At 51.3% G+C, this 25446-nt stretch overlaps 1 protein-coding gene and 1 non-coding gene across 2 annotated transcripts; one reads left to right on the top strand and one right to left on the bottom strand.

Annotated features, from left to right (window-relative positions):
- The first annotated feature begins 1164 nt into the window (after positions 1-1164).
- Limd1 (LIM domain containing 1) lies at positions 1165-22078 on the top strand. Its single transcript, XM_042666014.1, has 8 exons — positions 1165-2550; positions 11912-12013; positions 15684-15751; positions 17065-17127; positions 17599-17729; positions 18683-18734; positions 19627-19695; positions 21274-22078. Exons 1-8 carry the CDS (start codon positions 1179-1181, stop codon positions 21409-21411), a joined length of 1995 nt encoding a protein of 664 aa, XP_042521948.1. The 5' UTR covers positions 1165-1178; the 3' UTR covers positions 21412-22078.
- On the bottom strand, positions 4337-4418 carry Trnaa-ugc. Its single transcript has one exon. It is a non-coding gene; the product is annotated as a tRNA-Ala (tRNA).
- Positions 22079-25446: the final 3368 nt, after the last annotated feature.

Here is a 25446-nt window from a genome sequence, read left to right as displayed (position 1 = left end):
CCTTTCCCCCTTCCCCCACCTCTTCCCCCTCCCCTTCCCCCCCTCTCCCCCCTTCCCTCGCCTCTCCCCCTCCTTTTCCCCCCTCCCTGCCTCTCGCCCTCCCCTTCCCCCCTCCCCCTCCCCGGGAGCGCCTGCCCCGCCCCTCCCGCCCCGCCCCGCCCCTCCCTCCCCCGCCCCGCCCCTCCCTCCCTCCCGCCCCTCCCTCCCTCCCGCCCCTCTCCCCCCCCCCCCCCCCCCCGCCCCGCCCCGCGGTCCGGCCGCCCGCGCTCGCCGCGCTCTCGCTCTGACTTCCGCGTCCCGCCGGCCTGGGCCCCGCGCTGCTCCGCCGCCGCCGCCGCCGCCGGCCCGGGACAATGGGCCGCGGGCCCCCGCCGCCCTGAGCTTCCGGAGGGGACGGACTGCGGGGGGCGCGGGCGCGGGGGCCGCTCGGGAGGGGAGCCCGGCCCCAGCCCCAGCCCCAGCCCGGCCCCAGCCCGACCCCAGCCCGGCCCCGGCCCGGCCCGGCCGCGGTGAGCGGAGCGCCCCTTCCCCCCCCCCCCCCAGCCCCCCGGATCCTGGGTTTGGAGGGGATCAGGTGAAGTCAGGAGCCAGCGATGACCCCCCTCCCTCCTTCTCTCCCCACACTGTAGAAACTGGAAAGAAAAGAAGAAGAAAATCAAGTCTCACCGCCCCGGACGGCTGGGATCCCTGAGGTCGGACCGAGAGGAAGTCATGCTCCTCAGCCCGCCCTGGAGGAGGCTGACTTTACCTGTCCCGGGTAGAACTTGATTGAGCTAGGCCCCTGGGCCTGCCCCCCTCCCTCCCTCCCTCCCTCTCCCCCACCGATCCCCCCACCGATCCCCCCCACCGATCCCCCCCACCGATCCCCCCACCGATCCCCCCTCACCCCACCGATCCCTCCACCGATCCCCCCCACCGATCCCCCACCGATCTCCCCCACCGACCCCCCCTCACCCCACTGATCCCCCCCACCGATCCCCCCACCGATCCCCCCTCACCCCACTGATCCCCCCCACCGACCCCCCTCACCCCACTGATCCCCCCCACCGACCCCCCTCACCCCACTGATCCCCCCACCGATCCCCCCTCACCCCACCGATCCCCCCACCGACCCCCCCTCACCCCACCAATCCCCCCCACCGATCCCCCCCACCGATACCCCCCCTCACCCCAGCAACATGGACAAATACGAAGACCTGGGCCTGGAGGCCAGCAAGTTCATCGAGTACCTGAACATGTACGAGGCCTCCAGGGACGGCCTCTTCCGGGTGGACAAAGGGCCCAGCAACAACCCCGAGTTCGAGGAGACCCGGAGGGTGTTCGCCACCAAGATGGCAAAGATTCACCTCCAACAGCAGCAGCAGCAGCAGCAGCAGCAGCAGCAGCTCCTCCTGGACAGCACTCTGCCCAGGGCCAGCAGCCGGGCCTCCAGCCACAGTGGGGACCTCCTGGCCACCACCCCATCCCATCGTGACCCCTCAGTGGCGGGCAGAGGGGTGACAGATGGAGCCTCCAAGCCCCCGCTGGCTGCCCCCACGCTTGGGGTGACCCCCGCGGCAGCCTCTGGGCAGCCTTCTTACCCGGGCCAGGAGCAGAGGGCCAGGCCGTGTGTCCAGACCACCTGGCCGGGCAGCCAGGAACGGGATCCTCACCAAGGCCCCCCAAATGCTGAGCCGGGACCCTGCCAGGACCCTTCCTGCCTTACCCATGGGGACTATTATGACAACCTATCCTCCACCAGCCCCCCGTGGGATCATCAGCCAGGAGTGACCCCCAGTTTGGGCTCAGGGAAGGGAAGTGGATGGTCTGATCCCCCCCTACCCAGGCCCACCCGGGAGCATCACCAGCACCAGCCTCCGCCCTCTCTGATGAGCCCCAGCAGATCTTTCCAGAGCGGCCTGGGTGGGCAGGATGGAGCTGGTCGCCACGGCCAGAAGCCCGCCGGCCTGTGGGCCACGGCCTCCTCTCAGAGGATGCACTCCACGCTCCCCCAGCCAGGCTTGGAGAACGGGGCTCCAGCGCAGCAATCCAGGAGCGCCCCTGCCTCAGTTTCCCCCAGTCAAGGAGACCTTCTGAGAACCAACCCCGGGCCAGGATGTGAAGTGTCAGGACCGGCATCCAAGTCCACCACGGCGGCCCCTCAGCCCTGGCTGCGAGATCGGCCCCCGTCTTACCTGTCCAGTTCTGCTCCCTTAACTCTGCCAGCTGGCCCCGAGAATCCCCAGCCGGATGGGGTCCCAGGGCTGGGTCCTAAACCCCAGTGTCCAGACCTTGGCACGGCTCCGAAACTCGGTTCCACCAATCCCGTCGGTCCGGTGATGTCCACTCAGCCCGATTTATCTCAGCCAGAGAGTCCTTCCAATTGGTCCCCTGAGGGTCCTGGAGGATCTGTCCTCTCTAAGAGTTCAAGTCCCTCCCGGGTGAGACTGCCCTGTCAGACCCTGGTCTCCAGCTCCGAGCTCGGACCTTCTGCTGTAGAATTGAAGCTAGAAGCCCTCGCCCAGCGACTAGAGCAAGAGATGGATGCTTACCCAAAGGCCGATTATTTCGGTGAGTCAAAAGTTGGGCTGGGAAGGTGGCTCAGTGGTAGAGTGCTCGCCTACCACACATGAAGCCCTGGGTTCGATTCCTCATTACCACAGAAAAAGCCCGAAGTGAGGCTGTGACTCAGATGGTAGAGCACCACCAGCCTTGAGGAGCAAAAGAAGCTCAGGGACAGCGCCCAGGCCCTGAGTTCAAACCCCAGGACTGGCAAGAAAGAAAGAAAGAAAAAAAGCCAGTAGCTTTCCACTGTGGGTGAGCTTTTTCACTCAAGGCTGGGCTCTACCACTTGAGCCACAGCCCCACTTCTGGCTTTTTGGGTGAGGATTGGAGAGAAGTCTCGCAGACTTTCCTGTTCATGCTGGCTTCGAACTTCGATCCTCTGAACTCAGCCTCCTGAGTAGTCAGGGTGACAGGCGTGAGCCACAGGGGCCAGGTTCCTATGTAATTTTTGTCCCAGGTAACGAGATGTGGGTGTTTTGGTTGCTGGACAAGGTCCTACCAAAGTGTCCCTTTGGGTCTATCTGCCTGCGGAAAGAGCTCGTGAACTGTGACAGCCCTTAGAGTCTGAAATCTTCTGGTTATTGATTAACTCTCCTGGTACTTTCCACGGCTTTCTTAGTAGGGCTTTCTGCTAGATCCTTTCCTGACTTTTCCGTCTGTAGCTTTTCCCTGTCATGAAGAAGGAAGGAAAGAGGTAAGGACAATTTTCTTCCTCCTTTTTTTTTTTTTTTGTTGTTCCTGTCTTTGGGCTTGAACTCAGAACCTGGGCACTGTTCCTGAACTTAAGCTAACTGAAGAGTCTCAAGGACTTTGCTGCCCAGGTTGGCTTTGAACCATGCTGCTCAGATCTTAGCCTCCTGAGTAGTTAGGATTACAGGTGTGAGTCATTGTGCTCAGCTTTTGTCTTTAATAGATGTATTTATGGGGTACAGTAGGGCATTTCAACTCATGATACAATATAATAATAATACTATACTATGTAATCTAATAATAATAATATCAGGGTCATTGGCCTGTCACCTTAGACATTTTTCAGGTTTTTTTTTTTTCTTTTTCTTGTGTGTGTGTACTGGTATTGGGACTTGAGTTCAGGCCACTTTTTCACTCTTGGCTTTTTTGCTTAAGTCTAGCCCTCTACCATTTGAGCCATAGCTCTACTCCTGCCTTTTTTTAAATTGGTCATGGGTCTTAAACTCTGGGCCTGGGCGCTGTCCCTCAGCTCTTTAACTCAAAGTGAGTGCTCTACCACTTGAGCCACAGTGCCACTACTGTTTTTCTGGTGGTTTAGTGGAGATCAGAGTCTCACAGCCCTGTCTGGGCTGGCTTTGAATTGCCATCCTCAGATCTCAGCCTCCTGAGTAGCTAGGATTATAGGCGTGAGCCTATAGTGATGTATAGAGAAGTTATAGTTAAATAAGTCGGGTAGAGTACATTTCTTTTGGGACTGTCACCCCTCCCTCTCTCTCTCCTCCTGTTCCTGCTTACAAGTTGTATAGTTCATTTTCCACAGTGTCTAGTGCATACTATACTTCTACCATTTTTTTTTTTTTTTTTGCTAGTTACTGGAGATAACAGTCAAATTTGTTATCCCAGGTTAATTTCAAACCTTGACTCTCAGATCTCAGCCTCTTGAGGCAGGAGCTAGCTTGGAGATGAGGTTTTTTTTGTTGTTTTTTTTTTTTGTCGGTCGTGGGGCTTGAACTCTGGGCCTGGGCACTGTCCCTCAGCTCTTCAGCTCCAGGCGAGTGCTCTACCACTTGAGCCACAGCGCCACTTCCGGCTTGTTTCTTTTTGCTTATGTGGTGCTGGGGAAATCGAACCCAGGGCCTCTTGCATGCAAGGCAAGCGCTCTACCACTGAGCCACCTTCCTAGCCCAGAGATGAGCTTTTTAGCTTCCACATATTTTTCTTTCTCAGTTCTGGGGCTTGAACTCAGGGCCTAGGTGCTATCCTTGAGCTATATGGCTCAGGGCTCAACCACAGCTCCTCTTCTGGTTTTTCTGGTGGTTCATTGGAGATAAAAACTTTCCCAGACATGGGCTGGGAAGGTGGCTCAGTGGTAAAGCGATTGCCTTGCATGCCTGAGGCCCTGGGTTCGATTCCTCAGCACCACATAAGCAGAAAAGAAAAGCCGGAAGTGGGGCTGTGGCTCAAGTGGTAGAGCGCTAGCCTTGAGCTGAAGAGCTGAGGGACAGAGCTCAGGCCCAGAGTTCAGGCCCCACGACCGGACCCAAAAAAAAAAAAAAAAAAAAAAAAAAACTTTCCCAGACTTTCCTGTCCAGGCTGGCTTAGAACTGTGATCCTCAGATCTCAGTCTCCTGTGGTAGCTAGGATCACCGGTGTGCGCCAGCTTGGAGAGGAGCTTTTAGCTTTTTTAGCTTCTACCTCTAAGGGGGCCTGGTGTTTGTCCTTCTGTGCCTGGTTCATTTCATTTTACAGGATCAAGGGCAAACTGGGTTGAGGGACTCCATGGAGAAGGAGTCCATCTTCCTGGCATTTGTTGGTCTTGGAAGACATAGTGTGGATCCTGTCTGTACTATCTGTTCACGCTGCAGGGGGGAGGTGAAGAGGGCATTCTTGGGCTTTTAAGGTTCAGTGGTAACCCTGATCTTCTCTTCCATGATGCCTGCCTTGCCCACACCGGTCCTCCTTTCCATTACTAAGAAATGGCCAAGGGGCCTGGCACCGGTGGCTCATGCTTGTCATCCTAGCTACTCGAGTAGGAGGCTGAGATCTGAGGATCGCAGTTCAAAACCGGCCCTTGGAGGACACATCAGTGAGACTCTTAGGTCTGGTAAACCAGCAAAAAGCTGGAAGTAGAGCTCTGGCTCAGGTGGTAGAGCATCAGCCTTGAGGTCCTGAGTTCACGTTCCAGTACTAGCACACACACACACACACACACACACACACACACACACACACAGCACCAAGTAAACACCTGAGTTCTCTGGGAAACTGACACCCCCCCCCCCCCCAGAGAGTTTAGTGTGCGGGAGGCTTATTTAGGGGTGCTGCTGTTGTTAGGGTTCCCCACTAACCGTGCAAAGGAGCCTGGGACTTACAAATGCCCTGGAGAGCCATGTTGAGTTGGTTCCACATTTCTTGACCTTTGGCTCTCCCTCATGGATTTAGTCACTAGATGTGGGCTGCTTTGGGAATCTGGTGACCTCAGGCGAAGTGGCCTTATAGCAGCTGGAACCATCTTTGGACAGGGGCTAAAGGCTGTGAGGGTCACCCACCTACCATGCTGCATACCAGCCACTGGGCTGTGGTTTCTGTGAAACATCTGTCTCAACTTCCCTGCTTGGGATAGGTCAGGAAAACATGACCTTGGGCCTTCTGGTTTTGTTTGTTTGGGGCTTGAACTCTGGGCCTGGGCGCTGTCCCTCAACTCTTCAGCTCAAGGCGAGCGCTCTACCACAGGAGCCACAGCCCCACTTCCGGTTTTCCAGTGTGGTTTATTGGCGATCAGAGTCTCACGGACTTTCCTGCCCGGGCTGGCTTTGAACTGTGATCCTCCGATCTCAGCCTCCTGAGCTGCTAGGATGACAGGTGTGAGCCACCAGCGGGTCTGTTGAGGTTTGCTGTGTGCTTTGTAGACATTGGTTTAGCTCTGTGGGAAGTAGTATTCTTCGTTTCTGGTAGAGAAACTGGTACCCTGAGGGATCAGGTGACTTGCTCAACAACACAGGTATGAGAGGTATGAAAAGAAATGAAGCCTCTACCCTGGGGCCTGCCTGGGCTTTTTTTCCCCCCTTTTTTCTCCTTTGATGGCTTGAGCGCTGAGGCTTGGTGATCTCTTAGATGAGAGCTGGATTTCTGCCGTTGAACCCTTGAGATTTGCAATCTTATCACAGGCTGCCAGGGCATCTGTGGTTTTTCTTTTCCCTTCCTGCACACTCAAGATATTGATTTCTCTGTGTGTGTTTGTGTGTGTGTGTTTTGGTCAGTCATGGGACTTGAACTCACGGCCTGTGCACTGTCCCCGAGCTCTTTTGCTCAAAGCTAGCACTCTACCGCTTGGAGCCACAGCGCCACTTCTTTGCCCAGGCTGGCTTTGAACCGGGATCTTCAGATCTCAGCCTCTTGAGTGGCTGGGATTGCAGGTATGAGCTACCAGTGCCCGCTAAAATGCTGGATCTTGTAGCACCCGTGTGGTCAGGACAGCACCCCACCCCAGCCCGCTTGGCCCCGTCTTATAATCCTCCCCTGTGTGGATCGAGTTCCCACACTGCCTTGCGTGTCCCATCCTGCCTTCTCTTGGTCCCGTCCCATTCCTCCGGGGACATTATGTTTTTGCTCTTTGACTTTGGGACTAGGAAAGAATGTCCGTCCAGTTTTCCTGGATTTTCCATTAATAACCCACAGCATGAAACTGAACTTTCGATGTGGCCTCTGTGTGTGTGTGTGTGTGTGTGTGTGTGTGTGTGTGTGTGTGTGTGTGTTGGTACTAGGACTTGAACTCAGGGCCTGGAATGAACTCAGGGCCTGGAATTCTCCTTTCCTTTTTTTTGGGGGGGGGGTCGGTCGTGGGTCTTGAACTCTGGGCCTGGGCGCTGTCTCTCAGCTCAAAAGCTCAAAGCTAGCGTTCTACCACTTGAGCCACAGCGCCACTTCTGGTTTTCTGGTGGTTTATTGGAGATAAAGAGTCTCCCAGAGTTTCCTACCCAGGCTAGCTTTGAACCGTGATCCTCAGATCTCAGCCTTCCTGAGTAGCTAGGATGACAGGCCTGAGCCACCAGGCTTCCAAGTGTCTATTTCTTTTACATTTGTTAACGTGTGACTTTCATCTTGGTGACAGTACTGTGGAAGAAATCATCCAGTGGGGGGCGCTGGTGGCTCGTGCCTGTGTCATCCTAGCTACTCAGGAGGCTGAGATCAAAGGCTCAATCACCAGCCCTAAAGGTCTTGGAAGGCTTTCACTGTAGCTGACTTAGGTATGATCTACACAGGGACATCTGGGAGCACTGGTTTGGGGTGCTGAGTGTCCATATTTTTCCTGACATATCCTTGGCTTCCTCTGAGGTTTCCTGTGTGGATCTTGGGCAATGCTGGCTCTCGGGCTTGGTCATTTGACCCAGTACCTGTGCCCAAGGCCTAGCACTGTGTCCCAGTGCCCTAATGTTAAGTGGAATGGCTCACTGGCAGTCTGCTTGGGAGAATGGATGGGGCCTGAGCTGGTGTGGAAGAGACAGGGACTTTTATTTTATGTTTGCCAGCCCTAGGGCTTGAACTCAGGGCCTACGTGATGGCCCCCCTGAACTGACTAACGCTGTACCACTTGAGCCACAAAGTCACCTCCAGCTTTTCCTGAGCGGTTCATTGGAGATAAGAGTCCCTCAGGCTTTCCTTCCCCTGGGCTGGCTTCAAACTGCGATCCTCAGATCTCAGCCTCCTGAGTAGCTGGGATGACAGGCGGGAGCCACCAGCACCTGGCTTCAACCACCATTCTTTTAACGATCACCATTTTCCACACGGGGAAACCGAGGCACCCAAAAGTTAATGAACCTATCTCATCCGTATACCTATCTAATCCTAACCTCAGGGTCCAGCTTTTTTACCTCTGTCCTATCACATCTCAGTAGTTCCAGGGAAACTCCAAGACCCCAGGAAAGACCCCAGGACTAAGGGAACTTCCTGAAGCCCTGGGGACCACTAGGAAGGCAAAGAATGTTAGAGGAACTGGCTGGAGGAGCTGGATTCTTCTCTTATAGCCTTGGGCAACATCTGGATTTCTGTTATTCTATCCTGGAGCCCGTGCATAGACGGACATCACTGGGACAGTTGGCTTAGTGATCAGGCTGCTGACCTTCCTTCCTTCCTTCCTTCCTTCCTTCCTTCCATGACAGATGTGAGCCACCAGAATTTGGCTTCCATGAGACTCTTATCTCCGATGAAATACCGAAAGAGCCGGAAGTTGAGCAGTGGCTCAAGTGGTAGAGCGCGCTAGCCATGAGCAGACAAAGCCCCAAGTTCAAGCTCCAGGACTGGAGCTTGAAAAAAAGGCTTTCTAGCTGGGCGCTGGTGGCTCACGCCTATAATCTTAGCTACTCAGGAGGCTGAGATGGCTTGGGCAGGAATGTCCATGAAACTTTTTTTTACCTCCAATTAAAACAGCAAAAAGCTGGAAGTGGCACTGTGGCTCAAGTGGTTAAGTGCCAGCCTGGTGTGGAAAAAACTAAGGGAAAGAAGCATCCAAGGCCTTGAGTTCAAGTCCCTGGAACTAGCATACATACGCACATGCACAAATAATCTATCCTGAGCGTAGGCCTTCCTACCTGGGTGGCTGTCCTGGCTCAGAGTGAGTGGTTTTTGGGGCAAGCATCTAAAGACCCATTTGAGCTGGGCACTGGTAGCTTATGCCTGTAATCCCAGCACCTTGTGCCCTGGCTTGGCTCTTTTTTTTTTGTTTAAGGCTGAGCCTTAAACTTGAGCCACACTTCCATTTCTGCCTTTTGCCCAGTTAATTATCTATTAAAAAAAAAAAGTCTCATGGACTTTCCTACCTGGGCTGACTTTGAACCTTGATCCTTAGATCTCAGCCTCCCGGGCAGCTAGGATGACAGGCGGGAGCCACTGACAAGTGGTGATTGATCAGTTTTGATACGGTTTATTGGAGATAAAAGCCTCACAGGCTTTCCTTCCCAGGCTGGCTTTGAACCACGATCCTCCAGATCTCAGCCTCCTGAGTAGCTGGGATTACAGGCGTGAGCCACCGGTGCCTAGCGATCATTCCCAGTTCACAGTAGAGGTGAGCAAGCTCACTGGCCTCTACTATATGGTTAGGGGGGAGAAGAGTTTGTTGTTCTTTTATAGAAATCCAGGGTAGGATGCCTGGCCGCCAGCTGCAGGAGCCGTGATAGGGAAGGGTGCAGTACAGGGCTTGCCGTGGGGCTTTGAACTCCCTCCTTGGAGGAGTGGAGAGGGCTGGGAGCTGTAGTAGTGGGCCTGCACGTGCACACACATTGCGCGCATGCACGGAGTCTAACGGGGGAAACTCTCAGCAGGACAGTGATTTGGAGATTTGCAAGAAAGGCTTCTGTTGCCATGGTAACCAAGCGACGCCATCATGCCGCTAGGAAGCCACTGGTGTCTAAAGGGTTGGTGAAGAAAGGGCTGGAGCAATGTCTGTAGGGGAGAGTGACCTTGAGTACTTCCTTTGTGGCTGGAGGAATGACCTCAGCCATTGCATCAGGAACTGGGTGTGTGTGTGTGGTGTGTGTGTGTGTGTGTGTGTGTGTGTGTGTGTGTGTAACTCAGGGTGCTGGGAATCCAGGTACTGCCCTGTGTGCACCCATGTTTCCCAGTCTCAGCTTTAGCTGGGGACCTGTGTACTGGGTTATGGGGTCCTGCTGCTTGAACTCAGGGCTTGGACAGTTTTCTCTGAGCTTTTACATGCTTTTGTACGCTCAAGGCGAGTGCTCTACCATCTGCACCACAAGCTCCACTTGTGTCTTTTTGTTTTTGGCGGTTCATTGGAGAGAAAAGATTCTCCCAAAGCTGGGTACTGGTGGTTCATGCCTAATACTCCCAGCTACTCAGGAGGCTCTGATCTAGAGGATCGTGGTTCAAAGCCAGCCGGGACAGGAAAGTCCATGAGACTCTGATCTCTAGGAAACTACCAGGAAACTGGAAGTGGAGCTGTGGCTAACAGTAGTAGAGTTAAAAAAAAAAATGCTCAGGGACTGTACACAGGCCCAGAGTTCAAGCCAGAGTCTCACAGGACTTTCCTGCTTGGGGTAGCTTTGAACTGCGATCCTCTAGATCTCAGCCTCCTGAGTAGCTGGGCTGACAGGCGTGAGAACCTTTGTCTGTCCATTTACCATATGCCGAATGGTTTTCTCCTGACTCAAACGGGATCTTCCTTGTTTCTGTGTCTTAACGATCTGAATGTTGAGGACCTTCCTTCCTTGCTTTGTAATCTGTCTCCCGGGTCAGAGTGGAGAGGAAGGATGTCAGCCACATGAAGGAGGGAACCCCGGGAGCCCAGAGATTGCTGGGGGACAGGGGGGAGGAGGAAGAGGTGGGCACAAATAACGACTAAAAGACCCAGTGTTGATGTACTGGGGTCGGGGCGGGGCTCAGCGAGCAAAGGACTGGCATCTGAGATAAAGCATCAGGAAGTGCCAGGAGGTGGGACATTTGTTACACTGTCCAATTGCAAGCTGCCATCTGTGCCCCGCCCCCCCCCTTTTACTTTAGGAACAGGAGTGGGAATGATTGGCCGGGAATCAGTGACTCAGACCTGTCATCCGAGCTACTCAAGAGAGCCTAGAGCTCAAGAGCTGATGGTTCGAAGCCAGCCCGGGCAGAAAAACTTCATGAAGCTTATCTCCAATGAAACATTAAAAAGAGAATTAAAAAAAAAAAAAAAAGCCAGAAGTGGAGCTGTGGCTCAAGTGGTACAGCGCTAGCTTTGAGGGGAAAAAAAAAGGCTCAGAGTCAGTACCCCAGGCCCTGAGTTCAAGCCCCGGGACTGGGACCAAAAAAAAAAAAAAATGAAAGAAGTAGGAGGGATGGTCAGACTTTTATCCCAGGAGTCTCTGAGCAGGGTGAGTTCACAAGTCATGCCGTGTCTCCTGCATAGTTTATTGGGGGTTGATTATATTCATGTATGGAAATGTTGTAGGGTCTCCGTCTTTGTCTAGGCTAGCCTGGCCTGCAGTCTTCCAGTTTATACTCCATGCATAGCTTGAATACCACACGCACGCCACTGTCTCCAGTTTTTAGTTTGTTGAGATATGAGGGTCTGTGTGTGTGTGTGTGTGTGTGTGTGTGTGTGTGTGTATGCTGATCCTGAGGCTTGAGCTCAGAGCCTGAGAACTGTCCCTTACCTTATTCACTCAAGGTTGATGCTCTACCACTTTGACCCATAGCTCCTCTTCCAGGATTTTGCGTGGTTAATTGGAGATAGTTTCACAAGCTGGGTGTCGGTGGCTCACACCTGTCATCCTAGCTACTCAGGAGGCTGAGATCTGAGGATCGAGGTTCAAAGCCAGCCTGGGCAGGAAAGTCCGTGAGAACTCTGATGTGAGAACTCTGATCTCCAATAAACCACTCAGAAAACTGGAAGTGGCGCTGTGGCTCAAGCGGTAGAGCGCTCGCCTTGAGCTGAAGTGCTGAGGGACAGCGCCCAGGCCCAGAGTTCAAGCCCCACGACCGACAGCTAAGATGACAGATGTAAAGCCACTGGCATCTGATAGAGGTGGGAGTCTTGGGGACTTACAGCCTCGAACTTTGATTCTCCAGATCTCTGCCTCCCAAGTCACTGGGATGACAGTTGTGAATTAGCTTGGTCGCCGCCACCTCTGTGGCTCGGTGTCTACCACCATTCCTTCCTGACATGGGGTGTGTTCTTTGTCCACAGGAGCCTGTGTGAAATGCAGCAAAGGAGTGTTTGGGGCTGGCCAGGCCTGCCAGGCTATGGGAAATCTCTACCACGATGCCTGCTTCACCTGTGCTGCTTGCAGTAAGTGTGTGTGGCCTTGTAGGGTGGTTAAGCTTCTGGGGCTTGAACTCAGGGCCTGGGCACCTGTCCCTGAGCTTTTCTGCTCAAGGTGAGCACTCTACCACTTTGAGCCACAGCTCCACTTTCCTGCCCCGGAGTTGGCTTTGAATCACGATCTTCAAATCTCAGCCTCCTGAGTAGCTAGGATGGCACTCACCCAGTTGTCAGGTCAGTCTGGGTAAATACGGGTACCGTGCAAGAATCTTGAGTGTACCCAGATACACATATTGACAAGAAACAGCCACGTGTAGTTAGTTCATTTTTAGCTCTGAGAACCACACACCACAACCACAAAGGCAAATTTAAAAGAAGCCTGCTGCGTGAGCATTTGAGTGCAGCTATTTTTTTTTTTTAACTTGGGTGTGTTTTTTTCTCCTTGCAATTTGGGTTCACATGGGTGTATTTCTTTCTTCCTTCCTTTCTGGACTCGTGATCCTCATGTATACACAGCGAATCGTTTTTGATTTCCCAGGCGTATCATACATGAGCATCACATTAACGAGTTCTAGGGTCAGGGCTGAGTTCATTTGAACCACAGTGGGAGGGAGAGGGGTTTGCTGTGGTGGTGGGGGGGAGGGGGTTGTGGGTTGTCGGTGGCCCGCTGCTGGCCTGTTTCCTTGGATTTCCTTCTCGGAAGGAAGCATTCAGAAGACCGACGTGTGGGTGTCTGTGTGGCTTGGGAAATAAAAGTTCTCTTGTTTTGGGAGGAGGATGTTTGGTTACCATGGCAACGTGGGCTGTGGAGCTTCTCCCCTAACCCAAGCTCTGCCCACTGGCCAGCACAGGATCTTGCATGGGATGCTTCCCGGAAGCTGTTGGCACAGAGAGGAAGGAGCCTTCCTCTTCCTTTTCCCTTCCCTTTCTCTTTTTCCCTTCCCTTTCTCTTTTTCCTTTCCCTTTCTCTTTCTCTTTCCCTTTCCTTTTCCCTTTCCATTTCCATGTCCCTTTCCTTCTGTGCTGGTCCTGGGACTTGAACTCAGGGCCTGGGTACTATCCCTGAGCTCTTTTTGCTGAAGACTACCAGTTTACCACTGGAGTCACAGCACCACTTCCAGCTTGTTTTGGTGGCCAGGCTGGCTTTGAACAGCAATCCTCAGATCTCAAGCCTTCTGCGAAGCTAGGCTTGTAAGTATAAGCCAGCCGCCAGTGCCCAGCCTGTTTCTCTTTTTGGGGGGAGGGAGGTTTGAACTCAGGGTCTTATGTTCCTGCTTGACTTTTTTTTTTTTTTTTTTGTCGGTCGTGGGGCTTGAACTCTGGGCCTGGGCACTGTCCCTCAGCTCTTCAGCTCAAGGCGAGTGCTCTACCACTTGAGCTACAGCACCACTTCCGGTTTTCTGGTGGTTTATTGGAGATAGGAGTCTCATGGTCTCTCCTGCCCGGGCTGGCTTTGAACCGCGATCCTCAGATCTCAGCCTCCTGAGTAGCTAGGATTACAGGCGTGAGCCACCAGCGCCCGGTTTGCTTGACTTTTTTACTCAAGACTTGTACTGTACCATGTGAGCCACAGCTCCACTTTGGGCTTTTTATATGACTAACTTAGCAATAACAATTTTTATTAGTATTATAATTAACTTAATATTATAATAATTATAATTACTTTATTGCTATTATAGAGGTGTTGTACAGAGGAATTACATTTATACGAGTCAGGTAATGAGTTTATTTCCTTTTGTGTAGTGTCTTCTGTTCCCCTCTTTCACAGACTTTTTTTTTTTTTTTGGTCGGTCGTGGGGCTTGAACTCTGGGCCTGGGCGCTGTCCCTGAGCTCTTCAGCTCAAGGCGAGCGCTCTACCACTTGAGCCACAGCGCCACTTCCTGTTTTCTGGTGCTTAACTGGAGATAAGAGTCTCACAGCACCCTAGCTCTGGGGTTCACGCCTCCACCACCTCCCCTCTTCCCCCAGGGACCTGAATGCATCCACAAAAAGATTGATTTCCTGTTCAGATTCCTTAGCGTTTCTGAGTTCCATTGCCAGGACACAGAGTCTGGTGTGTTGGCTCCTTCTAGTGGCTGCACCTGTAACTGCAGCCTTACCAACCTCCATCACATCCCAAAGCTAGATAGATACTCTCTCCACTTTGGGATCAGACAGTGTGAGTAGTGACTTCCTTTTCCTTTTCGGTTGTTCAGTTCTCCCGAGGGTGGGCTGTTTGTGTCCTTGTCTTGTCTTCCGGTAAAAGGACAGAAGACAGCACACAAGCTTTCTTCCAGGTGACTGATGAGGGGTATAGGTTGAACAGTTATTCAACCTCGTCCTTGTTTGCTTTTCCAAAGATTGAGATCTCTAGACTCAAGAAGTCAAGCAGACAATTAAAATGAATGAAGTAAACAAGTAAAAAGAACTAAAATTAGTTTTACGGCTGTTGGTCAAGAAGTTGAAGTCATTTAACTGTGGGACAGTGACCCTCCCTTCCTTCCTTCCTTCCTTCCTTCCTTGTTTTTGGTCGGTCATGGGGCTTGAACTCTGGGCCTGGGCACTGTCCCTCAGCTCTTGAGCTCAACCACTTGAGCCATAGCGCCACTTCTGGTTTTCTAGTGGTTTATTGGAGATCAGGGTCTCATGGACTTTCCTGCCTGGGCTGGCTTTGAACTGTGATCCTCAGATCTCAGCCTCCTGAGTAGCTAGGATTATAGGCATGAGCCACTGGCACCTGGCTCTTTTTTTTTCTTTACTTTTGTTTCCTCTTTCTTTTTGGTGATGGGAGTTGACCTTAAGGTGTTCAGCTTGCTCAGTCAGATGGTCAATCACTTAAATCATGCCTCTGCTTCCGGCTTTTTGCTGGATAATTGGAGACAAGAGTTTCTTGGATTTGTCTGCCAGGGCTGGCTTGTTCCCAAGTGGTCATTTCAGTGGTCCTGATTTAGTAGGGTTTTTGTTGTTGTTGTTGTGTTTTGTTTTGTTGTTGTTTGGTTTTGTTGTTGTTGGTCATGGAGCTTGAACTCAGGGCCTGGGCCCTGTTCCTGAGCTCTTATGTTCAGGGCTAGGGCTCTACCACTTTGAGCCACAGCCCTACTTCCAGTTATCTGTTGGTTCACTGGAGATAAGAGTCTTGCCGACTTTTCTCCCCAGGCTGGCTTTGAACTGTGATCCTCAGATCTCGGCCTCCTGAGTAGCTAGAATGATAGATGTAAGCTACCGGTGCTTTGTTGGTTTGGTTTTGAGACCAGGCTTTTTTTTGTTTTGTTTGTTCTTTCTGTGTGTGTATATATGTGTATGTATGTGCTGGTCTTGGGGCTTGAACTCAGGGACTGGGCACTGTCCATGGGCTTCTGCTTTCCATATGATTTACCTATATGGCCCTTCCAAGGAATTGACTGTATTCGACATTCACCACCCACCCTTGTGGCCACATGCTGAATTACCGTTTTGTAACCTTGAGATGGACAGACAACACTAAATCCTACCAGTAGCAAAAATCCTTCTGGATAGTTCTGAAGCATAAATCTTCACAGAGGTATTGCTTTGTTTGTTTATTTTTGGTTCTGGGACTTGAACTCATGACCTCATGATTGCTAGGCAAGTACTCCATCCTTTGAGCCATACCACAGTCCATTTCCTGTTTTCTCTCCCTCCCCAAATCTGACCACCTTCCTTTACCCTGCTTTTTCTTCTTTTGTTTTCCTCCCTTAGGCCGGAAGCTGAGAGGAAAAGCCTTCTATTTTGTGAACGGCAAGGTGTTTTGTGAGGAAGATTTCTTGGTGAGTTGCCAGCTGTGTTGGGGGGGGACAGATGGGGGGCGTTGATGGCCTAGAGACATTTAGGCAAAAGACAAACAGGAACACTGTGTGGAAGGGGACTGTGGGATGGCTTGGTATATCCCTACTAGTGTGATGCATGTGCGTGTACACGCATGCGCGTGACAGACACAGGGCCTCCTACTTTAGCTCTTTCTCTGAAGGCTAGAGCTCTATCTATGACAGCCTTTTGGTAGTTCATTGGAGGTGACAGTCTCACTGGACTTTCCTGCCCGGGCTGGCTTTGAACCATGATTCCCCTGATCTCAGCCTCCTGAGTAACTGGGATTACCGGGGTGAGCCATCAGTACCCAGCAAGAATTTGCCATTTATTTTGTATTTTTATGTTTATTTGCATGGTTTCCCAAATGATCCAAGGAAACCCCTTCCTTGTGAAAACCAAAGAGATTACAGCTTTTTTGTTGTTGGTCATGGGGCTTGAACTCAGGGCTTGGGTGCTTTCCTGAAACTTTTTTTTTTTTTTCTCAAGGCTAGTACTCTACCACTTTGAGACATAACTCCATTTCCAGCTTTAGAGTGGTTTATTGGTGTTAAGAATCTCATGGAGCTGGGTGCCAGTGGCTCCCGCCTGTCATCCTAGCTACTCAGGAGGCTGAGATCTGAGGATCACGGTTCAAAGCCAGCCCAGACAGGAAAGTCCCTGAGACTCTTACCTCCAATGAACCACTGGAAAACCGGAAGTGGCGCTGTGGCTTAAGTGACAGAGCGCTCACTTTGAGTCGAAGACCTGAGGCCCAGAGTTCAAGCCCCCATGACCAACAACAACATGGCTGGCTTTGAACCACGATCCTTCAATCTCAGCCTCCTGCAGAGCCAGGATGACAGGCAACTATAGCATAGTTGTGGGGACCCAGACACAATGGTGGGGTGAGCATGTGGGATGTTAATAGCTTTTGTGGTCCTTGTGGCAGATTTCTACACAGAGCGACACGGTTTGATTAGAAGGTGCTTGCAGATCTGTTGGCTGCTGAAGATGTGGCAGGTCCATCTGCCAGCCAGGGTTTTTTTGTTTTTTTGTTTTTGGGTCCGGTTGTGGGGCCTGAACTCTGGGCCTGGGCACTGTCCCTCAGCTCTTCAGCTCAAGGCGAGCGCTCTACCACTTGAGCCACAGCGCCACTTCCAGTTTTTTTCTTTTTATGTGGTGCTGAGGAATCGAACCCAGGGCCTCAGACATGCAAGGCAAGCGCTCTACCGCTGAGCCACCTTCCCAGCCCCTGCCAGCCAGGGTTTAACTCTTTTTTTCCCTTCCCTTCCAGTACTCCGGCTTTCAGCAGTCTGCTGACCGGTGCTCCCTGTGTGGCCATCTGATTTTGGACATGGTAAGTAGGGACTCTGGCATGTTGTAGTAGCAGGAGGAAGTATTCAGGGGAGAAAAGGAATTAAAATGGAGATTATTATTTTTTTTTAATTTAATTTAATTTTATTTGTGAACATACTGTACAGAGGGGTTACAATTACATGGGCAGGATATAAAATGGAGATTATTTAGTTACTTATTTATTCTTGTCAGTCGTGGGGCTTGAACTCTGGGCCTGGGCGCTGTCCCTCAGCTCTGCAGCTCAAGGTGAGCATTCTACCACTTGAGCCACAGCGCCATTTCCAGTTTTCTGGTGGTTCATGGGAGATAAGAGTTTCATGGACTTTGTTGCCCGGGCTGGATTGGAACCGTGATCCTCAGATCTCAGCCTCCTGAGTAGCTAGGATGACAGGCGTGAGCCACCGGTGCCCGGTGGAGATCATTTTAATGGATGGCTCATGCCATCGGTGTCTCCTCCTTTGCGTCCCCCTAGATCCTGCAGGCCCTGGGAAAGTCCTACCACCCGGGCTGTTTCCGATGCGTCATCTGTAACGAGTGTTTGGATGGAGTGCCTTTCACTGTGGACTCGGAGAACAAGATTTACTGCGTCCGAGATTATCGCAAGTAAGAGGAGAAGGACGGGACTATACACAGGCCTCATTCGCTGAGCTCAGACCGGAGGGTAGCTATGTTGGCTGTGTGTTTATAGCTACTTGTCCTAGTTTTGGCCTGCTGGCTTGTTTGCAAGAATCCAGCCCGGGTCTCCAAGGTCAGTTGGTAGAGAAAGGAACTAGTTAATAAGCAGGGCACCAGTGACTCACGCCTATCATCCTAGATACTCAGGAGGCTGAGATCTGAGGATCACAGTTTGAAGCCAGCTTGGGCAGGAAAGTATGTGAGACTCTTAAGTCCAATGAACCACCAGAAAACCGGAAGTGGTGCTGTGGCTCAAGTGGTCGAGCGCTCGCCTTGAGCTGAAGAGCTGAGGGACAGCGCCCAGGCCCAGAGTTCAATCTCCACGACCGGACCCAAAAAAAAATTCTGTCCCTAGAAGGGATTGAGGGCCAGCTAGATGGCCTTGTCTCAGCTGGGAAAGATCTCACAGCAGTGCTGAAATGTTCTCCACAGGGCGTGGCCTGTCTCTTTTTGTTTGTTTGTGCCATGACTGGGATTTGAACTTGGGGCCTCTCACTGTCTCTTAGCATTTTCTTTTTTTTTTTTTGTTGGTCGTGGGGCTTGAACTCTGGGCCTGGGCGCTGCCCCTCAGCTCTTCAGTTCAAGGCGAGCTCTCTACCACTTGAGCCACAGTACCACTTCTGGTTTTCTGGTGGCTTATTGGAGAGAAGAGTTACAGACTTTCCTGCCTAGGCTGGCTTTGAACCATGATCCTCAGATCTCAGCCTCCTGAGGAGCTAGGATGACAGGCGTAAGCCACCAGTGCCCAATAGCCTCAGTCTTTATATAAAGACTGGATGGGGCAGGCCAGGGGACCCAGAGGCAAGAGGGAACCCAGTGCGGGCCCTGGGGGTGCAAATCAAGACAAGATGAATCATATGCCTTTTTCTTTCCTCCTCCAGGGTGTTGGCCCCCAAGTGTGCAGCCTGTGGGCTCCCCATCCTTCCTCCTGAGGTAAGGTGTTTTTCAGATGCACTCTGAGGCTCTTCTAAAATTCTGTGTCCTGGGGTGGGAGGCATGGCTCAGTTAGTAGAGCGGCAGCCAGGGAGCAAAGGTGTCAGGTCCTGAGTTCGAGTCCTGGTCTCATACCATAAAAAAAGAAAAAGAAAAAAATTCTATGTCCTGTCTGTCCTTAACATCTTTCTTTCTCACGTGGGCACTCCAAATGCCAGGTCTTTCCAGTATCGGTCTCTACACACAGGCTAACTTCTCTTACTTTCTATGAATTCACAGCAGAACAGAAAAGCTTGTTACCAGGCATCAGTGGCTCACACCTGTCATCCTTGCTACTCAGGAGGCTGAGGTCTGAGGGTCGTAGTTCAAAGCTAGAATATGATGAGACTTTTTTTCTGGTCATGGGCCTTGAACTCAGGGCCTGGGCGCTGTCCCTCAGCTCTTCAGCTCAAGGCGAGCGCTCTACCACTTGAGCCACAGTGCCACTTCTGGTTCTCTGGTGGTTCATTGGAGATGAGAGTCTTACGGACCTTCCTTGACCAGGCTTGACTTTGAACTGTGATCCTCAGATCTCAGCCTCCTGAGTAGCTAGGATGACAGGCATGAGCCACTGGCGCCCGGCCTTTAATAATGTTTTTATTGAGATTAAGTGATTACATACATTTCACAAATTTCCATTGCTCTTTTTTTGAGTTGTTTCTGACATTCCAGAAGGTTCTCTTGCCCCATCTCTTCTCAGCTCTCTGCTGTTTTTCTTACAAGCTATCCTGATCTCTGCTGATTTATCATCTTCCCCTAAGGCCTGTTACCCTAGGATCTCTTCCTCGCCATTCCATGGTCTGTGGTATCCATGGGCCCCTCACAGGAGTCTGTATGTCTTTCTCCATCCCAGGGTTCTGATGAGACCGTCCGCGTGGTGTCTATGGACAGAGATTACCACGTGGAGTGCTACCACTGCGAGGTAGGCCCCGCCCCCCACCATGCCCCGCCCACCTCCACCTCACCCTGCCCAGCTGAGACAGGTGTCTGGTGGCTCACGCCCTTCATCCTAGCTTACTCAGGAGGCTGAGATCTGAGGATCGTGGTTCAAAGCCAGCCTAGGGAAAGAAAGTCTGTGAGACTCATTTCCAATGAACCACCACACAAACACATGGGAAATAGAGCTGTGGGTTCAAGCAGTAGTAGTGTTGTTAGCCTGAGCAAAAACAAAACAAAACAAGAAAACCTCTGGGAGGGACTGGGAAGGTGGCTCAGTGGTAGAGTGCTTTCCTTGTATGCATGCGGCCCTGGGTTCGATTCCTCAGCACCATATAAGCAGAGAAAGCTGGAAGTGGCGCTGTGGCTCAAGTGGTAGAGCACTAGCTTTGAGCTGAAGAGCTGAGGGTCAGTGCTCAGGCCCAGAGTTCAGGCTGCCACAACCGACAAAAACAAAACCTTAGGGACAGCACCCTGGGTTATGGTATTGGCACAAAAAGAAAAAGAAGAAAACAAAAAGAAACAGGTCGGAGAGCCAGTGTCTCATGCCTGTCATCCTAGCTACTCATGAGGCTGAGAGCTGAGGCTTGAGATTCGAAGCCAGCCTAGGCAGGAAATTCAGTGAGATTCTTACCTCCAATAAACCACCAGAAAACTGAAAGTGGTGCTGTGGCCCCAAGTGGTCGAGTGTTAGCCTTGAGTGGAAAAAGCTCAGGGATGGAACTCAGGCCCTGAGTTCAAGCCCCACTACCGACAAAAAAAGAAAGAAAAAAGAACAAGTGGGGTTATTTTATTCAATCCAATGGACCCTAAATGTGATCATTTCAACATGTAGTCAATATAGAAGGTCCTTTGCGCCTGGTGTGGTGGTGCATGCCTGTAGTCCCAGCATTTGTGGAGGTGGAGGAGGAGGAGGCCTGCTAGTTTGAGGCAAGCCTGGGCTTCATCTGAAACTTGGGTCCTACCCTTCTCCATGAGCCTCTCCGAAACCACATTAACTACAAGAAGGTTCTTTTGTTTTGGGTCCTCTTTTTGCCCTAAGTCTTAGAAATCCAGTATGCTTTTCTTCCAGTAACATAGCTTAGTGAGCTGCCTCATTTCAAGTGCTCGGCAGGGACAGGTAGTACATGGCTCACATACTGGATGGACCTTCTAGAGCAGAAGCTGCACAAAACATACAACATCCTCTGCTGCTTTGGGGAACTGGGGAGCATCATATCCCCCCTTTTTTTTTTCTGGTGTGTGTTGGGATTGGGCTTGAACTCATGACCTTGTGTGCCCAGTTTAAGTTTTGTGGTTTTTTGGCCCATTCAAGATTGGTGCTCTACCACTTGAGCCACACCTCCACTTCTGGCTTTTTGCTGGCTCATTGGAGGTAAAAGAGTCCCGTGGATTTGTCTGCCTTGGGCTCGCTTTGAGCCATGATCTTCGGGTTTCAGCCTAGATTACAGGCCTGAGCTACTAGTTGGGTCCCACCTTTCATGTTGCTCTTGCAGACTGATTTGTTTTACTTCCCTCTCCCATTCCCCGCCTTCCCCTTCCTCCTGCCCACCCCCCACCCCAGGACTGTGGTCTAGAGCTCAATGACGAAGATGGGCACCGCTGCTACCCGTTGGAAGACCACCTGTTCTGTCACAGCTGCCATGTCCAGAGGCTGGACACAAGCCCCTCATCCGCACCCCTCCATCAGCACCACTTCTAGCCAGAGCCATTTGGTGGGCCTGGGCCAGGGCTGTACCCGGTGTAGAAATGGGGTGCAGGGAAGAGGAGGGGAGCGGTGGGCAAGCAAGCCCTCACATGGGGGGAAGGGGTGCCTTGATTTTTTTTAGCCAGGGAGTTGGGCATTGCCTGTCCTGGTACATGTGTTTTCCAAGCGCTTTTGCTCCATTGCCACACCCCCAGTCAGATGACTCAGGTAGATTCTACAGTGTGTGTGTGTGTGTGTGTGTGTGTGATCTCTGACCTGCGATTGCACCCCATGTGGCTCTTCTGGGGAGCAGTTTACAACCTCCTAGGGTTGGGGAGAGAGATTTGCATTGGTGCCTTTTGTGAACATCTCCTGTAGGAGACAGCTCAGATGCAGAGACAGTGGATCCTTTTCCTCCTTTAGAAAAACACCTGCACTCACTTCCTGCATTCCCCTCCCACGCCCTCATCCACACTCACCCCAACTGTGACTTCTTAGGACCCCCAGAGCTTTTAGCTCCTCTGAAAAATGGCCGTGGACTTTTCAACTGCCCTTGTAGGCTAGTTCTCACATGGCGCTTTGTATTAAGCCAGAGTGGAGCTTTGAAATTAGCAAGGCCTTACTTTCCTTCCAATACTCTGACGTCATGCCCAGCTGCACCTGCCGGCCCCCCCCCCCCCCCCAGCCCAGATCTGCTGTCATCCAATGCAGCTTTGGAAGAAGAGCTGGTGCAGGCGCTAGGACTCTTGCCCGTCTCTTTGTGCTGTTTTTCTTGGAGTTTTGGTGAGAGTCTGAGACTTTGGAGCTCCTCCTGTCGAGACAAATCTTGGGATATGAGATCATCTTGGTCACCCATGCTTGGTGGATGGAGCTTATTTAATGATGGGCTTTTTTTCTGTCCTGCTCCACATACTAGGAGCTAGCTCCTTTATGACAAGTTGTGTGTGTGTGTGTGTGTGTGTGTGTGTGTGTCTCGGGGGAGGGTGGATGGCATCCCTAAGTCAGCATAAAGGAGGGGCACAAACACCTCAAGATAACTTATTCATTTCCGAGGTTTCTTTCGTGCCCACTTTTTGCACAAACATTCTATACTGGAAGAAACCATTTTAAGGTACACTGCTTTTGGTCTTTTTTTTTTTTTTTCTCCCGTTTCCACTTTCAGTCTTTCACACACAAACATACCTCAGAGAGAGAGCTTCACCAAACCACAGATGAAGGATTTCAGTCATCATGCCCGATATCTTCAGTCTGTGAGAAATTGCTGATTTTATAGCCGGGCGCTGGTGGCTCACGCCTGTCATCCTAGCTACTCAGGAGGCTGAGATCTGAGGATCACGGTTTGAAGCCAACCCTGGCAGAATAGTCGGTAGAAAGACATTTATCTTCATTGAACTAGCAAAAAGCTAGGGGTTGAGCTGGGAAGGTGGATTAATGGTAGAGTGCTTGCCTGGCATGCAGGAAGCCCTGGGTTCAATTCCTCAGTACCACATACACAGAAAAAGCCAGAAGTGGAGCTGTGGCTCAAGGGGTAGAGTGCTAGCCTTGAGCACAGACTGGCACACACACACACACACACACACACACACACAAAGCTAGACATGTAGGTGTGGCTAAAATAGTAGAGCTCCAACCTTGGGTAAAAAAGATAAAAGGAAGGGATAATGCCCCAGGCCCTGAGTTTATGCCCCAGTACCAGCACAAAGAAATGGCTGGCTTCACGGATCACACTGCCAGCTGGTCAGGGCAGTGTGAACTGGAACTAAAGGTTACCTGGGCCCTCACCCAAATTTGTCACTGTGACATTATGGCTTTCAGCATGTGCATTGCTTGGGTGGCAAAGGTGAAGGGAGGGACCATAACATCACCTGTTGCTCTGCAAGTCACTTAGGACCAGATTACTGTCCACTGGTTCTTAAAAAAAATGGGAGAAACTGTAGAAAAAAAAAAAAAAATAGAAGCTGGGCACTCACGGCTGTCATCCTAGCTACTCAGGAGACTGAGATCTGTGGATGGTGATTTGAAGCCAGCTCGGGCAGGGAAGTCCATGAGACTCAACTGCAATGAATCACCAAAAGAAAAAGAATCCCCCCCAAACGGGTTATGAAGTTGTGGTTCAAGTGGTTTGAGTGCCAGCCTGGATCAAAAGAACCACGTGAGAGCAACCGGCCCTGAGTTCAAGCTACAGGATTGCCACCATAAAAAGAAAAAAGACACTTTGCCCAATGGCCGGCCTCTCTGCCTCCCTCCCCTTCCGCCTAGAGCCAGAGGACTGTGCGTTGATTGGGCCATGGAGCCCTGAAGCCACGGTGGAGCCCTGAAGCCACGGTGAACTCAGGCTTTTCTCTGGTGCCTACTCCCCTTGGAACCGGGCATTTTCCCACTGATTGGGTTGGTAGAAATAGTAAGTGCCTATGAATAATAACAGAACTGACACCTGGAATTGCCTTTTCTAAAAAGGTTTTTGTTTTGTTAAAGAATTTATACATTTTATTCTATTGGAACTTTCTGGTCAGAGATTACTTCCCCAGGTCCTAAAAATTGCAATCATGCGGGGAATAGGAGAATAGAGTTTTGAGTCTGGGTTCCTTTTCTTGCCATCAGCATTGGCAAGGCTGGTGGGAATACAGAGACAATCTGTAAGATGGCTATCTTATATCTTACTGTCACCTTTGGCACGCTGGCTTTGCCAGAATGCCTTGGTTCGACCTTCGGATTAAGCAGAACGAAGAAGATTGCATTGGAACTCAGGAAGTACCAAGAATTGATTTGCACAGTGAGATTCTGAGTAAATAAGGTTCTGTGACTCATCTTCCAAATGCTATTTTTAAAGTGGTCTTGACTGGAGGTGATTCAGGTGTGTTTGCCAATACATTTTATATTGCTGCCAATGAACAATAAAGGAATTTTCTAGCGGTCCCAGAGATCCAAGCTGTGAATTTTCCTGAAGGTCTTTTTCCCCCCTGGAGCGGGTATGAATGAAAGAGGTCTCAAATTAGTTTGGGGCAACCCAAAGTTTACCTGGGGGTTTTAAACGTTTTATAAACGATAGCCAAGCTGGATGCTGGTGGTTCACACCTGTCATCCTAGCTACTCAGGAGGCTGAGATCTGAGGATTGTGGTTTGAAGCTAGCCTGAGCAGGAAAGTCGTTAAGAGTCATCTCCAATGAAGCATCCCAAAAGAGGAGGAAGTGGAGCTGTGGCTCTTGGGGTGGTCTTTTATTTTTCGGTCAGTTGTGGGGCTTGAACTGGGCCTGTGTGCTGTCCCTGAGCTTTTACTGCTCAAGGATAGGGCTCTACCACTTTGAGCCACAGCTCCACTTCTGGTTGTTAAGTGGTTAATTAGAAGTCTCCTGAACTTAACTGCCTGAGCTGGCTTTGAACCATAATCCTTAGATCTCAGCCTCCATTAATTTTTTGGGGGGAGGCAGGGTGGTCCTGGGGCTTGAACTCTGGGCTTGGGTGTTGTCCCTGAGCTCCTTTTGCTCAAAGGTAGCACTCATCACTTAAGCTATAGTGCCATTTTTGGCTTTTTTTGTGATTAGTTGGAGATGAGTCTCTTGGACTTTGACAAGTCTGCTGGCTTTGAACCATGATCCTCAGATCTCAGCCTTCTGAGTAGCTAGGATTACAAGCTTGAGGCATGGGCGCCCAGTTTAGAGTGTTAATCTTAAAGCAAAGCCCAGGGACAGCATCTAAGGCCCTGAGTTCAAGCCCCAGGACCAGCACATACACACAAAAACTAATACTTTCAGAATGAGAATTAGCTTCATTTTTCTTGGTGCTGGAGTTTGAACCAGATTGGAGTGCTAAGCAGGCACTCCATTCCTCATTTCCAGCTCCAACTTTATTTTTGCTAGTCCTGGGGCTTGAACTCAGGGCCTTGGCACTGCCCCTGAGCTTCTTTTGCTCAAGGCTAGCATTCTACCACTTGAGTCACAGTGCCACTTCCAGCCTTTTCTGCTTATGTGGTACTGAGGAATCAAACCCAGGGTTTCATGCATGCTAGGCAAGCACTCTACTATGAAGCCACATTCCCAGCCTATCCAACTT

The sequence above is a fragment of the Dipodomys spectabilis genome, unplaced genomic scaffold, assembly GCF_019054845.1.
Source record: "Dipodomys spectabilis isolate Male_0828 unplaced genomic scaffold, ASM1905484v1 ptg000360l, whole genome shotgun sequence".
NCBI classification, from domain to species: Eukaryota; Metazoa; Chordata; class Mammalia; order Rodentia; family Heteromyidae; genus Dipodomys; species Dipodomys spectabilis.
The sequence above is the reverse complement of the archived record's forward strand: the minus strand, read 5'-3'. Positions and strand labels throughout refer to the sequence as shown.